Source organism: Coregonus lavaretus (genome assembly GCF_964263955.1).
Source record: "Coregonus lavaretus genome assembly, chromosome: 20".
Lineage (NCBI taxonomy): Eukaryota > Metazoa > Chordata > Actinopteri > Salmoniformes > Salmonidae > Coregonus > Coregonus lavaretus.
In genome coordinates, this window is record NC_140007.1 from 10,435,197 (window position 1) to 10,451,768 (window position 16,572).

The 16,572-nt window shown below is 40.6% G+C and overlaps 1 protein-coding gene across 1 annotated transcript; it reads right to left on the bottom strand.

Moving 5' to 3' along the window:
• Positions 1–12,876, bottom strand: LOC311148220 (glycerol-3-phosphate dehydrogenase [NAD(+)], cytoplasmic-like). Its single transcript, XM_084185107.1, has 8 exons — positions 12,730–12,876; positions 9,096–9,273; positions 8,000–8,140; positions 3,167–3,305; positions 2,254–2,366; positions 1,652–1,888; positions 1,138–1,244; positions 1–1,004 (listed from the first exon to the last, which is right to left on the bottom strand). The coding sequence occupies exons 1-8, from the start codon at positions 12,771–12,773 to the stop codon at positions 908–910; spliced, it is 1,056 nt and encodes a 351-aa protein (XP_084041233.1). The 5' UTR covers positions 12,774–12,876; the 3' UTR covers positions 1–907.
• Positions 12,877–16,572: the final 3,696 nt, after the last annotated feature.

A 16,572-nucleotide genomic window follows, 5' to 3' on the forward strand; every position in this document is an offset into this window, starting at 1 on the left:
TGGAATAAATAATTTATTTAAAAAGGCAAATCTTATTTTTTAAATACACCCTTTTCAAACATAAGCCACATGTTAGTGCAATTCAAAGGCAGCATCATGGTGACGAATGGCTTCATGGAAGGACGATAAGGGAAAAAGTATTTGGTTTCACAAAGCACAAACAGCCAAGACTTTTCAGCAATGTGGCATTGTAAGGCACGTACTTTCTTTTTTTAAACAGTTGCTTTGTAAATCTAGGGCTCGATTCAATTCGTATCGCAGAAGTTCAGCACTATTGCGTGATTAAAATGTAAAGGTCATTTCCGATTGAGCGGACATATGCAGTCTCCATGAACGCAGGAACCTTTCCTTTAAATTAAAATCGTGCTATAGAGCTGAACTTCTGCGACATGGATTGAATCGAGCAACTAGCCTAACAACCCATACAATACAAGTCATAAAACGTCAAAAGGATGCAGAGAGAATCAGAATTACTTAAGACAAGCGAAAAAAGGACACAAATAGCCTAGCATCTGCTACAAAGCCTAAACACAACATGAATAAGCCAAACGATAACGAAGTGAGGTATCACAATGGACGAGCCAACATAACAGCTGAGGACGGACAGTGGCATCTGATTTGGCGGCAACAAATACATGCTGGGTCATCATACTCCTGTAGAAAACCACTTATAAAACATAGGAGGTACGTACAAAACCCGAAAGACTGTACACAGTAGAATAGCTGCAGCATACACCACAAGTCCAATGCAAGCTAACCTTACTTCACGTCGTCCGTTGAAGTCTGCTTGCTGCATCGGAGCTGTGGACTATGTGATTGTGCGTATTTTCCCCATCTAGTTTATAACCGGTACAAAGTGAAAGTGGTGTTGATCCTTCTTCTCCAGTCACTTGGCCAGTCTGTTAGTCTACATATGCTCTGGGTGGTTCTGCAAACACTTGATGAACTCTGTGACCGGTTGGCCCTGGTAGCAGATCTGGTACACAGCGTTGAACAGTGGGAACCTGGGACGAGAGAGAGGGGGGGATTGTTGAGTTGTCACAGTCATTATCTTTGGCCTTTGAGAATAACTGCATTATTTTTTACCATTTCAGATGTAATGGGTGAAAGAGCTGTTTGATTTCTGTGCCAGCTTACTTGTCAAGCAGATCTTTGTTCTTTAGGATGACATGGACTTCAGCTGCTGTTGCTGGTCCCTGGAGCTTCTGTCCATTCAGCATCTCTTTCTCCAGCTCTTCAATTGACTGAGCAGAATAAAAACATGGCTGTTGAAGTCAAGGCCACTCTCCCCCCCCAAAAAATATATTTAACTGAAATTCACTCTCTGGCCCCCTTTATTTTCAAAGCTTATAATTAAAGGGATAGTGCGATATTTTTGGCAATTAAGCCCTTTATCAGATGAAATAATGGATACCATTTCTCTGCGTTGGCTTACGTAACTACCTCCAACTTCCTTCATACTGGACGCAGAGACATACAAATGGTATCCATGAGGTCATCTGACTCTGGGTAAGTAAAAATCTCGACCTATCCCTTTAAAGCTCTCATCTACTGTATTTTCCCCCTTCCAATCCTAAAGGCTATAATTCAAACCATCTTTCATTTTTACATCGCCCTGTCTTTATCCAAAAGCCAATTAAGTTAGTCTCACCTTCCCCGTCTTGGCGAAGGCTTCGGCCACTTTGCGGTTGCGGCCGCCGTAGCAGGTCGTGATGAGGTCGGCGACGCCACAGCTCTCCAGGAAGGTTGCAGAGGAGACGGGCCCGGCGGTGCAGAAGATGCGTGCAAAGGCGATCATCTCCATCAGCCCCAGTCGGATCACAGCGGCCTTGGTGTTGTCCCCGAAGCCCAGGCCGTCACAGAAGCCCGCCCCCACCGCCACAATGTTCTGACAGCCACAGAGAGGAGGGCAGGGGTTAATGGCTTCAACACATTAGGACAGTCTTTTTTCTTACAAGCACACTTTCTCTTGTCTGTCCTTCATCTAAGAAGTAGATGAAGGGCAAGTAGAAAGTATACAATTGGAAATGAGGAAGGTGTTGAGATTCAGACGTTGAGACAATATGACTAGACATTAAATAAGGCGAGGCCAGGCAGAATCTCTAAGGCTGCGTTAACACAGGCAGCCCAATTCTGATATTTTCCCAATTATTGGCAAAAGAGCTGTTCTGATTGGTCAAAAGACCAATTAGTGGGAAAATAATCAGAATTGGGCCGCCTGTGTAAACACAGCCTTAATGGTTGAGTGCTCACCTTCAGTGCTCCACAGATTTCAACCACATCGGACTCCTCCACTACCGTGACCCGGAAGTTACTGGTCTGCATGAGTTCCTTCAGCAAAGCCCCATGTTCTTTATCCTTACATCCTGGGGAGAGGGAGAATGGGAGAGAGAAATAGTTAACCCTTTTCAATCCTAACAAAAATGTAATGAAACTCTAGCACTTACCATGTGACATAACGAGGAAACTCAAGGTCCAGGCCCTAATTAAAGGCCTAATTACCAGGGTCTAGTTATAGGTTAGGGCACAGGGTTTTCATGGTAAGGTCACAAGCAAAAAAAAACTGCAGTAATGGCCCTCAATATACTTATGTCATGTTTGAAATACACTACATAGATGGCATACCAAAAAAATGGTGGTGCACACACAAGCGCGTATAGGAGGTCCCGTCCCGGGAAGAAATTAATTCTACTTTCACCTCTGGCTAGATACAATAACAAGTGTAAAGGAGAACTACCATTAAACAAGCCAGCCCACTCTTTGTAATGTAAACAGCCAGTACAATGCTGCTTACACTTTACCCCATGCTGACTGGGTAGCCTTGAGCAGAGACATCGTTTTCTGGCGGTTTGATTAAATCTGGCACAGGCTGTGCCTCACAAAACATGTTTGGCCCATTTACTTTTACTACTCCAGCTCAATCTCTAATAACTTAACTTGTTAAACTATGTCTCCACACACATTGACAAAACTGTCTAAATGAATGCCTTACTTTTCAGTTTGCACTGTATACATTTACCCAAACCAAATGTTCAGAAAGGGAAAAAACGCAGGACAGCACACCATTCAAAAGTATGTAAGATAATGATAACCCAAGCCCATCACAATGTGAATTTTTCTCCCATAAATAAAATGTTCCTCTTCCCCCCCCCCCCAGGAGTCTAACCGATAGTGGTCTCACAGAACTTCTCATCGGCAACCTCGTTGGCAATGTTGGCCCCCATCAACACACTCATGGTGATGCCCAGCTTCTCCTGGATCACATCAGAGATGAGCTTCAGTCCGTCAGGACCCTCATCCACACCCTGGAGTAGAACACATAACAGGAGTACACAGTACATACAGTAAAGCAATTCAAAAGACGTACAGTGGGGTCTGAAATTATTGACACCCTTGATAATGATGAGCAATGATGACTGTATAAAATAAATAATTCAAATACTGAGCTATATTGTATGCTCCCAAAAATTTGGGAATTTAAAATATTTTATACTAATACAATTGCTTAGAGAAATATTTTTTGGAACAAGTATTTTTTTTAATCATTACCAATAACAGCGGAGGTTAGCATGCATTGACCCTCTGTAACTTTCTCACTCATCATAATTCACGATTCATTCCGGATTATCCGTAATCATGGTAGGATCCATACTAATGTAGAAGTGTTTAGAAACATATTATATTCTTATTTATAATAAAAAAGTCACTCGAAATGACAAATTATTTACCATTCATTTACAGTGAGGGAAAAAAGTATTTGATCCCCTGCTGATTTTGTACGTTTGCCAACTGACAAAGAAATGATCAGTCTATAATTTTAATGGTAGTTTTATTTGAACAGTGAGAGACAGAATAACAACAAAACAATCTAGAAAAACGCATTTCAGAAATGTTATAAATTGATTTGCATTTTAAATTAGGGAAATAAGTATTTGACCCCCTCTCAATCAGAAAGATTTCTGGCTCCCAGGTGTCTTTTATACAGATAACGAGCTGAGATTAGGAGCACACTCTTAAAGGGAGTGCTCCTAATCTCAGTTTGTTACCTGTATAAAAGACACCTGTCCACAGAAGCAATCAATCAATCAGATTCCAAACTCTCCACCATGGCCAAGACCAAAGAGCTCTCCAAGGATGTCAGGGACAAGATTGTAGACCTACACAAGGCTGGAATGGGCTACAAGACCATCGCCAAGCAGCTTGGTGAGAAGGTGACAACAGTTGGTGCGATTATTCGCAAATGGAAGAAACACAAAAGAACTGTCAATCTCCCTCGGCCTGGGGCTCCTTGCAAGATCTCACCTCGTGGAGTTGCAATGATCATGAGAACGGTGAGGAGTCAGCCCAGAACTACACGGGAGGATCTTGTCAATGATCTCAAGGCAGCTGGGACCATAGTCACCAAGAAAACTATTGGTAACACACTACGCCGTGAAGGACTGAAATCCTGCAGCGCCCACAAGGTCCCCCTGCTCAAGAAAGCACATATACAGGCCCGTCTGAAGTTTGCCAATGAACATCTGAATGATTCAGAGGAGAACTGGGTGAAAGTGTTGAGGTCAGATGAGACCAAAATCGAGCTCTACGCCATCAACTCAACTCGCCGTGTTTGGAGGAGGAGGAATGCTGCCTATGACCCCAAGAACACCATCCCCACCGTCAAACATGGAGGTGGAAACATTATGCTTTGGGGGTGTTTTTCTGCTAAGGGGACAGGACAACTTCACCGCATCAAAGGGACGATGGAGGGGGCCATGTACCGTCAAATCTTGGGTGAGAACCTCCTTCCCTCAGCCAGGGCATTTAAAATGGGTCGTGGAATGGTATTCCAGCATGACAATGACCCAAAACACACGGCCAAGGCAACAAAGGAGTTGCTCAAGAAGAAGCACATTAAGGTCCTGGATTGGCCTAGCCAGTCTCCAGACCTTAATCCCATAGAAAATCTGTGGAGGGAGCTGAAGGTTTGAGTTGCCAAACGTCAGCCTCGAAACCTTAATGACTTGGAGAAGATCTGCAAAGAGGAGTGGAACAAAATCCCTCCTGAGATGTGTGCAAACCTGGTGGCCAACTACATGAAACGTCTGACCTCTGTGATTGCCAACAAGGGTTTTGCCACCAAGTACTAAGTCATGTTTTGCAGAGGGGTCAAATACTTATTTCCCTCATTAAAATGCAAATCAATTTATAACATTTTTGACATGCGTTTTTCTGGATTTTTTTGTTGTTATTCTGTCTCTCACTGTTCAAATAAACCTACCATTAAAATTATAGACTGATCATGTCTTCGTCAGTGGGCAAACGTACAAAATCAGCAGGGGATCAAATACTTTTTTCCCCTCACTGTATATTGGGCACAAAATAATCTGAAACAAAACCAAAACGAACTGCAAATACATTTAACAAGTTTGTATGTGCTAGGAATATGGGACAAAATACTAAAATTGACTACTTTATTTAATAAGAATCTTTAGGGGTGTCAATAATTTTTACCCCTACCTTTGAGAAAAAAAAGTATTACTTGTTAAACCAAATCTCTCTCTGTGAAATTGTATTAGTATAAAATAATATAATAATAATTTCCTAATTATTTATTTGACTATACAATATAGCTCAGAATGAATGTTTTATTTTATACAGTCATTATTGCTTATCTTTATCAGGGCCAAGGGTGTCAATAAGACCCCACTATTCAGACCCCACTATTCATTACAGTGGAGCTATAACCTACATAATAATATACAGTGTCTTCAGAAAGTATTCATACCCCTTGACGTATTGCACATTTTGTTGTGTTACAGCCTGAACTAAAAATGAATTCTACACACAATACCCCATAATGACAAAGTGAAAACATGTTTTTAGAAATTTTGGCAAATTTATTGAAAATGAAATACAGAAATAACTAATTTACTTAAGTATTCACACTCCTGAGTCAATACTTTGTAGAAGCACCTTTGACAGCGATTACAGCTGTGAGTCTTTCTGGGTAAGTCTACAAGAGCTTTCCACACCTGGATTGTGCAACATTTGCACATTATTCTTTTCAAAATTCTTCAAGCTCTCTCAAATTAGTTGATGATCATTGCTAGACAACCATTTTCAGGTCTTGGCATAGATTGTTAAGTAGATTTAAGTCAAAACTGTAACTCAGCCACATTCATTTTCTTCTTGGTAAGCAATTCCAGCGTAGATGTGGCCTTTGAAAGGTGAATTAATTTCCAAGTGTCTGATGGAAAGCAGACTGAACCAGGTTTTCCTCTAGGATTTTGCCTGTGCTTAGCTCCATTCCTTTTCTTTTTTTAATCCTGAAAAACTCCCCAGTCCTTAACAATTACAAGCATACACATAACATGATGTAGCCACCACTATGCTTGAAAATATGGAGAATGGTACTCAGTATTGTGTTGGATTGGATTTGGCCCAAATATAACACGTTGTATTCAGGACAAAAAGTAAATTGCTTTTGCCACATTTTTTGCAGTATTACTTTAGTGCCTTGTTGCAAACAGGATGCATGTTTTTGAATATTTGTATTCTGTACAAGCTTCCATCTTTTTACTCTGTCAATTAGGTTAGTATTGTGGAATAACTAAACTGAGGATGGATCAACAACATTGTTCTCCTATCATAGCCATTAAACTCTAACTGTTTTAAAGTCAACATTGGCCTCAGTGAAATCCCTGAGCGGTTACTCTCCTCTCCGGCAACTGAGTTAGGATGTCTGTATCTTTGTAGTGACTGGGTGTATCGATACACCATCCAAAGTGTAATTCATAGCTTCACCATGCTCAACGTCTGCTTAATTTTTTACCCATCTACCAATAGGTGCCCATCTTTGTGAGGCATTGGAAAATCTCCCTGGTCTTTGTGGTTGAAATTCTGTGTTTACGGGACCTTCCTGATAATTGTATGTGTGGGGTATATTGGGGATTTATTATTCTCCTAAATTGATGGGATGACTAACTTAGAAAGAATGCATTCTTGACTGGGCTAATGTAGGTTGTGACACCTGGCAAGGCTGTGATTGATGTGAAGAGCTGTTTTAGGGGGTAAAGGGAGATAAGGGTTTGCCTCCAAATTCTAGACTATACTGGTTCTTTGTGATCTGTGAGCCTTCCTTGGACGTAGGAATGATGTCTAAGGGAGCTGGCTCTTCTCACTATGATAGGTTGTTATCATAATCTTGTGCCTGGCTGAAGTGTGCAACAAATGGCGCCGAGGAGATGAGACCAACCCCTGAACCAACGGATTGGCTGAGAAAGTTTAAACCACGCTCAAGTCTTTACTCTAATTGGCCAGCAGAGAAGTGGGAAACTTTCTCTGTCAGAGTATTTGGGTATTGTTTCTGAAACAATGTGTTAGTTGTCTGGGGTGTCCTGCGAGACATCTCAGAGAGCCCGTATATACGAAACATCATATTTACCATTGAAGGTTTTTGCATTAATTAAAATAACTAGTATATCTTAGAAGTCGTGTTGACCTCTTGTTCCTAATACCAGATTTGAATTGACGCGACTTTGACAGGTACAAAGATGAGGTAGTCATTCAAAAATCAACACTATTATTGCAACTTATGTGACTTGTTAAGCACATTTCTACTCCGGAACTTATTTAGGCTTGCCATTAAAGTGGTTGAATACTTATTGACTCGGCTTTTCATTTGTAATTAATTTGAAAAAAAGTTAAAAATACATAATTCCACTTTGACATTATGGGGTATTGTGTGTAGGCCAGTGTCAAAAAATCTCAATTTAATCCATTTAAAATTCAGGCTGTAACAACACAATGTGGAAAAAGTCAAGGGTTGTGAATACATTCTTAAGACACTGTATGCCATTTAGCAGACACCTTTATCCAAAGCGACTTAGTGCCATGCGTGCATACATATTTTTTTATTTTTATACATATGGGTGGTACCGGGAATCAAACTATGATGCCGTTGCAAGAGCCCTGCTCTACCAACTGAGAGTGAAGAGAGCATGGGTATTAGCCAAACCTTGATGAGTGACATTCCTAGTGCATTAATCTTTATCTTCCCCTTCATGGTGTCACACACTCCGCCAATGAACTGGTGAGGGATCACAAACACTAGGATGTCTGCTTCCTTGGCAGCATCCACCAGCTCAGGAACTGCCAACTGGGGGAGAAACAGGAGAGGGGACAGTAAGGGCACTGGTCTTGGTCTGCTTGTCTCATGTAGTTCTTGCACATTGTAAATATAAAAGAAATAGAGCCTGCACACTCATAAGCTCCATCACAAACAAACAACGTTTAGATCCTGCAAGGATCTTCGTCAAGTTGCACATTGTCAAATTAATAATAATAATAAGCCATTTAGCAGACGCTTTTATCCAAAGCGACTTACAGTCATGCGTGCATACATTTTTGTGTATGGGTGGTCCCGGGGATCGAACCCACTACCTTGGCGTTACAAGCGCCGTGCTCTACCAGCTGAGCTACAGAGTTATTAATTCTAAATAGTGGGTGCCACAGTCCACAAAGCTACATCAAAAGGTATCAAAAATCTGTCCTCTCGCCAGAAACAATTTCATTAAAAACGGTTATTTTATAATTGTGTAACATAATGCAGTGACTGCGCTAAATGAGTCAAGTCAGCATGACTCATCCTACCAAATCTGTTGAGTGCAAGCCACGGGGCAGGGGTTCACGGAGTAGTTAGTTTAGTTTCATTCTAATCCTGGGAGAACTCCTCTCGGAAATTGCTATGGGGTGTACTGTGGATTGTAGTGAGAGGTACTGAGAGCTGCAAGGACAGCTGCAAAACATAATAACTGAGCCAGGGCTGACCCTTTACACATATGGTCCAGCAGAAGGCAGCTGACATCATTCCCCACAGCAGTTTATTACTAAGCAGGTTTAGGACCTCCTAGTTGTGACAGAACAAACTGTCACACAGCATTAGGCAAAGATGTGATGAGGGTAACATTGAAACAGGCAAAACAGGTATTGGCTTAGGGGTAGGTCAATTTCAATTATGTGAATAAAGGATTCTAGAAAACAGGAATCTTTTTTTAAAATTCACATTCCTGAGTAGGATTACAACACATAGCACCATGCGATGTGCTCCTCACCACATTGGGGGGTAGCTTGTGTCCAGGCAGGTACTTGACGTTCTCATGGTCAGTGTTGATGATCTCTGTCAGTTTGCGACCATCCACCATCTCCTCAAACACCCACATGGTCACCGTGTTGTCAAACTTGGAGTTATGAGCAGCATTGGCGCCTACTATCTTGGCAATGGCAGAGCCCCTGTGTAGTAGAGAAATTGCAATATACACATTATTCTATTCGGTCTATGGTTTTCTACAAGAACAATTCAACTCTGCACAATGCACCCTAGAATTAAGAATGCAAGTGACAAAAATACTTTTTGGAAAGGAGCCCAAACCACAAACAACTTAATCGTATTGCAAATGTGCAACTTGCAAGATTGACTTCTCAATTATCCTATTAAATAGGCAAATGGTAGTTGCTCCATTTTATGGTTGAGGTCAGTTGGATTGATGGTCACCCAGCTAAAGTTTGTTTGTTGGCCTTGCATGCAGTGGCCAATTCTGGCTAACATTACATTACATTGCAACAGCACTATTCATCTCATAACTCGATTAATACCTGTGGTGATACATTAAAGATTACAAATGTTGCAAACTCTACCTGAAACTGTACGTCATTTCAAGCCGAAAGCAGCTTCACTTAATTGGCATGGCAGGTGGGTAACAGGGCTGGACTAACGCATTTGGGGCCCTACCTCCAGGATCCCCCCAAATATATATATTTTTGGGAAAATATATTTTGTAGGAAAACAGCTAACTTCCTGCATTTCATTTTTAAAGCAAATGTCCTTCTAGTCTGATAAATCAGGCTGTAATACACAATTAACTGGTATATACAGCCTGAAACTAAAGCCTGCAAAATAGTGTAAATGTTCCTTACAAGCCAGAATGTGGAATAGAATTATGTAAACTTACTCTTGTCTGTGCGGTTTGTTCTTCAGTTGCTCGAAATTTGCGACAAAATATCAACAGGAAAGTATTATTTAACCAACTTTTTAGAGAGCCTTGGTTCGGCACAGAGGTAAAACTAGTTTTATATTGGATATTCGGTTCTCTCTCGTCAATTGCATGAACCAAGCATGCCATGACAATGAAAATGGTATATTCTGAATCAGGGGAGGATGGAGAACAATCAACCTTTTTGTGTGAATCTTTAAAAAATATATATCCAAAATTCACAAAGGTGCTGATTGTTCTCCATCCTCCCCTGATTCACAATATAACATTTTCATGGCATGTTTGGTTCAATAGCTATTGACGGGAGAAAACCAGAACACCCAATATAAAAACGAACGTAAAAATACATACCGGCCGTAGCTGGAGTAAATGAAGATAGTTACTCAGCGAAACTCTATATTTTGTGAGTAAGGAACGTATTTTGGCATAACGCTTGCAGAGCTGTCTAATGGGAGTTTGAATCGGAGCTTCCAGGGCATTAAAGATTAGACCCATCATACTCATTGTCAACATCTCTAACATGCTAACTAAACCGACCGCGTTGTGTGCACAAGTGTTGCAAAATAAAATGTACACATACATGTTATTCAATAATTTCATCCAAACTGCTCACTCGCGTCAACAGGTGTCTGTGTAGCCAGGCGCTAAAATATAATTTGGACACTGCAAGTCCCGCCTCTCCCATCGACTCATTGGTTTTTACGAGCATACTGACCCACATGGGTGATTGAAAGATGAACGAGGTCCACACTCCAGTCCAGTTGGTGGGCGTATAACGCTAACGTCTAGCAACCCAAAGGTTGTGTATTCGAATCTCTTCATGGATAACTTTAGCATTTTCACTAATTAGCTACTTTGCAACTACTTACTACTTTTGAGCTACTTTGCATGTTAGCATACCCTTCCCCTAACCTTAACCCTTTAACTACTTAGCTAGCATGTTAACTTGCCCTAACCTTAACCCCAACCCCTAGCCTAGCTAACGTTAGCCACCTAGCTGGCCTAGCTAAAGTTAGCCACAACAAATTGGAATTTGTGTAATGTACACAAATGCGTTATTTATTTAACCTTTATTTTATCATGGAGTCATACTGAGACCAAGGTCTCTTTTACAGATGAGCCCTGAATTACATAAATGACAGAAAATACACACATCATTATAAATCCAAAATGCAAGCAGAAAGAACAGTCATAAAAAACAAACACATTCATCAGTAATAAGGTCCTCAACTATGAAGAAATACAATTGTGTAATTCACACGAAATGCATTGTGATAAATTGTGTACATACAAGTAATGTGTGTCTATTTCACAATAAGCTGTGATAGTGTTGTTAGGCTGGACAATAGAACGAGTGAAAATTCACCCAAGTCTGAAAAATGGCAATAGAACGTTGGCTAAACTGTAACACTAGCACGAGCCCATAGCAAATTAATTGAATCGAACGTTCGCAGAGCCTATTTTGACTGGAATTATGCTTAGAATTCAATTTCGCCTAAATGGCACCAAAAAATGTATACCTTTTCATTTTACCACTACAATCTGTTCTTAGGACAAAACTGAAAAATAACAACTTGTGTAGAAAGTAAACATCCACACCTCGATGGTGTCAACTGTGCTTATGTCTGCATAACGAGGAAGTAGGAAATAAATGTCAACTTCTGACTATTTCTGGTCTAGCGATCGATGACAATGGAGTACGCTGCCCAGCCTTACATAATTAGAAAGAGGAGATTGTCGTGATTAAAATGGTGCCCGATGTGAAAAAAATAAAAATATACACATTGCGAGATATTTGGCGAAATAGACAGACATATATCTATATTTCCCCTATAGGAAACAATGGGACGACCTCAGAGTTCCATGAGTAATTTTTTTGTTGTTGTTGACGTTTTAACTTGTTGACGTTTTAACTATCAGCAATTGGTTCAACCTGGGCAGGTCTCATTGCCAACAATAGCGAAGCAGGCATTGTGACGTAGAACAACGGGCTGGAAATAAAACTTTTGGAAGGCGAGTTGGTGCCACGGTGCTCAATAGAACTAATAGGAGCTGGCAGGGTGAAAAATGCCCTAAAATAAGGCCTGTTTTTTTCAGGATTACTTCAAAACTATGGCAAGCAGCTGGACATATGGTAATATTATGAAACTGAGCTCCATGGCGGATGCAATGAACTCGTTTTTATCAGAAAAAAGCATTGTTAAAAATGTAATGTGTCCAGCCTAGTGTTGTGCGTTCTGACTTCAGTGCAGCTCAGTGTAAACAAGCTTAATGGTAAGGTCTGTATCTTCTGGCAAGTAAAATAACAACCCAATGTTTATCTCCAGTCCCAGGACAAATTAGCTAGCAACAGAAAGCTAGCTAAAATGCCCATGAATGTTTCATGTGTGTTTCGACCTGTCACCAAATTAATATAGTTGGCTTTTGTATTTTAACCTGTTTGTCATGAACGCGTCTGGTGAGGATTGACAAAAATTAACATGAGCAGAACCAGTTTGGTCAAGGTGTAACGCACAGATGTGGCAGGGGTCTCCCGACCTTCGGGTGATCCGTTCTAGCTAAAGTTACCGCTCGAGCGACCTGTTTCTATGGAAAATGCGGATAGCATTAGCTGGTCAGTGAAGCCAAGCTATCTATGATAGCTAGCTGCAGTACACCCACACACAAAGCCTTCAATATAGATAACTTTCCTTACCAATTGCCAGAGCCAATAATGCAGACTTTCTTGGGAGTTGCCATTGAAACGACCCTTACCGACTGACAAAAACGTTATGTGAATTGAACTGACACAGCGTACTTTGTAAGTAAAAGCAGTGCACAAATGGCTTTGTAGATCTAGCTCTTATTTCATTGGTTAGTCGGAGGGGAGACACAGTCCCGCCCACTTTTCAGCCAAGGACTATCGTTGAGGGCATTCGATTATCTGGTCCGGTTTTCCCCGGTGCAAGGAGATTACACCGGGTGAAAAGTGATTGCATTCGTTTTGGAACCGGGCTACCTCCCAGGCGTGAGCCAGGTACCCGCTCTGGCCGACGGCGAAGTCGTCTCATAACAAAAGTGACGTAGGTTAAGTACTTAAGCACGTGGATTAATGAGTAGGATTCTGTGTTTCTCATGCAAAAGTGATTACTGATGATAAATATGCTTTAATTCGAACATATAATTTATGGATACGTATCTGAAATATGCTGCCTTGTTGACAACATGACCGAGTGGCGCAGAATACTGTTCGATTTGAGAAGGGCACCTCCCTCACAGCTGTTGTCCGTTCACGTCACGGGCCATAGACATGTGCTCCACGGTTCAGCTTAATCGAACTGCCAGTCGTTGGTGAGTAGGCTGAAAAGTAACCTAACGTGGCTGAAAAGTAACTTGGTCAACCGTTCAATGTGGGACAGTTTTAATTGATTAAAATTTGAAAAGAAAGACAGGTGCAAACATCACCATCTGGAGAAAAAAAAACACAACTGTGAGAGACATACTGTAAGGCTCTTCATTATTCTTAATGAGAAACTATGAAATCAAAGCATCGTCCAGGGTATGGGAGGGAATGGCCGGCAGGGATGTAGCTCAGTTGGTAGAGCATGGCGTTTCAACGCCAGGGTTGTGGGTTCGATTCCCACAGGGGGCCAGTATGAAAAAAGATAAAAATGTATGCACTAACTAACTGTAAGTCGCTCTGGATAAGAGCGTCTGCTAAATGACTAAAATTAAAATGTAAAGCTGAGACTTGCATCATGACCTTGGATATATACACCTTGAATAAAATGCAGCCTTTGTTGAGCAGATTAGTTTAGCAGGGCTGGCATACTCAACATTCCACTGATCTCAATTCAAATGATTTCATATCTGCAACTCAGCAGATTTAAAAGGAGGGGGGAAAATATTTACTTTGTGTCACCTTTCTCTCAGGCAGGGATGTATCTCTCCTCCAATTACATTTTCACTACCCTGCCCGTTTGTATTTTAACCACCCTTAACTATCCTCCCAACACTGTGACTAATCTCAATGGGTTTGGTGGGTCTCGTGCAGAAGTCCTGCATGCAGCACGAATCTCAGCTGCTGTCCTCAGATGGCTTGGGTGTTGTTCATTGTCTCAAATGTTAATTTCACAGACCATAATCTCATAAGCAACACTAACTGGCAGAAGGAGGGAGTCTTGTGTGAGACACTATTGGAGTGTTGTAACAAAAGGGGACCTTGTTGGGGGGAGGGACTGGTCACAAGGGAACACAGACATTCTAATAGAATAATATATTCAGCAGTTTAGATTCTACAATTTGGTCAAATAGAGGAAGTTTTCAGCTGTTGTTTTTACACAGAAAAGTGCCTATTCAGACATGGTTTACATAGACCCTGGTTGTAAACTTCCTTTACCCCATGTTGTGTACATATATTTTGGTATGGTAATTAAGTTCTGGGAAGTATTGTATGTGCTTTTTCTGTTTCTTTGTAGTACAGGAAAGGTATAGCTGGCATGGATATGAAACAGTTGTAAGAAGTTAGGGCCATCATAAAAAATTAAAAAGACTTTCTTCAGATCTTGCCAAAAATGAAGCCAGATTCCACTGAATTGAAATGTTATTATACTTTATTGTTGCTTTTATGATAAATAAAACATTTGAAAACATGTAAACTGGTAGTATTCATAGAAAAACAAAAGTAAGATCACATACACATACTGTAGCTACATTAATTACATCAACAACAGTAGGCAAGACACGATCAGAACATTATCCATATTCCTTACTTGCAGCATTTTATTTACATTCAATTTACATGTTGATGATACTGTTGTGCTTGAGAATAACACTACACAGTTACACACTATCATATAACTCCCCTTTTCCTATGAGAAAGACATCTAGCATAGCTATATGAGGCATGAGTGATAAGAGATTGGTTTCATCATTTGTAGGTGCTCCTAACTACCTCCAATGGTTCATATTAAAATATATTGTAGTAACAGTGGTCCAATGGTTTAACTTTGGGGAATCAGGCAATATTACCATTGTCAAAGAGGTGTTTTGACATCTGTCATCATAGTTCTATCTAGTCTATTCATTTGGCTGTATAACTATTAAAAAGGAAAGCACCATTTTGACTTCTCCGTTTTATTTCTTAGAAAATGGTGAACAATCTATTGAATTGGAAAATTAATTGTTTTTTACACTATAATACATTATGAAAATGCTACTTCATTGAATTGTGTCAACTTGACCAATAGAGAGTAAATTAGAAAACGTGCCAATTTCATGACTGCTATTCATCAACTTGAGAAAATGTATTACTCTTGAAGTATCACACACACATACACTCAAAACACAAACAGACACACTCAAAAAGAACATGCACCCCCCCCCCCCCACCTTCACGTCAGGCATGCACCCCCATCACCCACCACCCCACCCCCCACCCCACACACACACAACCATACACACAAACAGACATCAGATGTAACATGGACAAACATGCCAATATACTGCTTACAGAAAACACAGTTTATGATGACATACATGCAACCCAGTGGGGAGCCCTGAAGATCTTATCACACATTCAACCAAATATCTACAAGCCGATCAGAGGACATTTTCCACCATCACACAACCAAAGCCAACAGAAATATAATGCAACATGTAAAGTGTTGGTCCCATGTTTCATGAGCTGAAATAAAATATCCTAGAAATGTTCCATATGCACAAAAAGCTTATTTCGCTCAAATTTTGTGCACAAATGTGTTTAGTCCCTGTTAGTGAGCATTTCTCATTTGCCAAGATTATCCATCCACATATCAAGAAGCTGATTAAACAGCATGATCATTACAGAGGTGCACCTTGTGCTGCGGACAATAAAAGGCCACTAAAATGTGCAGTTTTGTCATATAACACAATGCAACAGATGTCTCAAGTTTTGAGGGAGCGTGCAATTGGCATGCTGTTTGCAAGAATGCCCACCAGAGCTGTTGCATCGTTTTAGAGAATTTGGCAGTATGTCCAGACGGCCTCACAACCGCAGACCACGTGTATGGCGTCGTGTGGACAAGCAGTTTGCTGATGTCAACATTGTGAACAGAGTGCCCCATGGTGGCGGTAGGGTTATGGTATGGGCAGGCATAAGCTACAGACAACGAACACAATTACATTTTATCAATGGCAATTTGAATGCACAAAAATACTGTGACGAGGTCCTGAGGCCCATTGTGAGGCCCATTTTTTAAAGGTATCTGTGACCAACAGATGCATATCTGTATTCCTGGTCATGTTAAATCCCTATATTAGGGCCTAATGAATTTATTTTAATTGACTGATTTCCTCATATGAACTGTAACTCAGTAAAATCAATTACATTGTTGCATGTTGAGTTTATATTTTTGTTCAGTATACATGGGTTGAAATAGCCACTTTCATGACATTGTGGCTGCAGTCATTATCATCAAGCAAGCTATACGTGGCTAGCACTACTCTTGCACCAGTGGAGAATTAAGTGCTATTGAAGTGTTACGTATTTCCCATCATCAAGATTCTGTACAAATAAGCT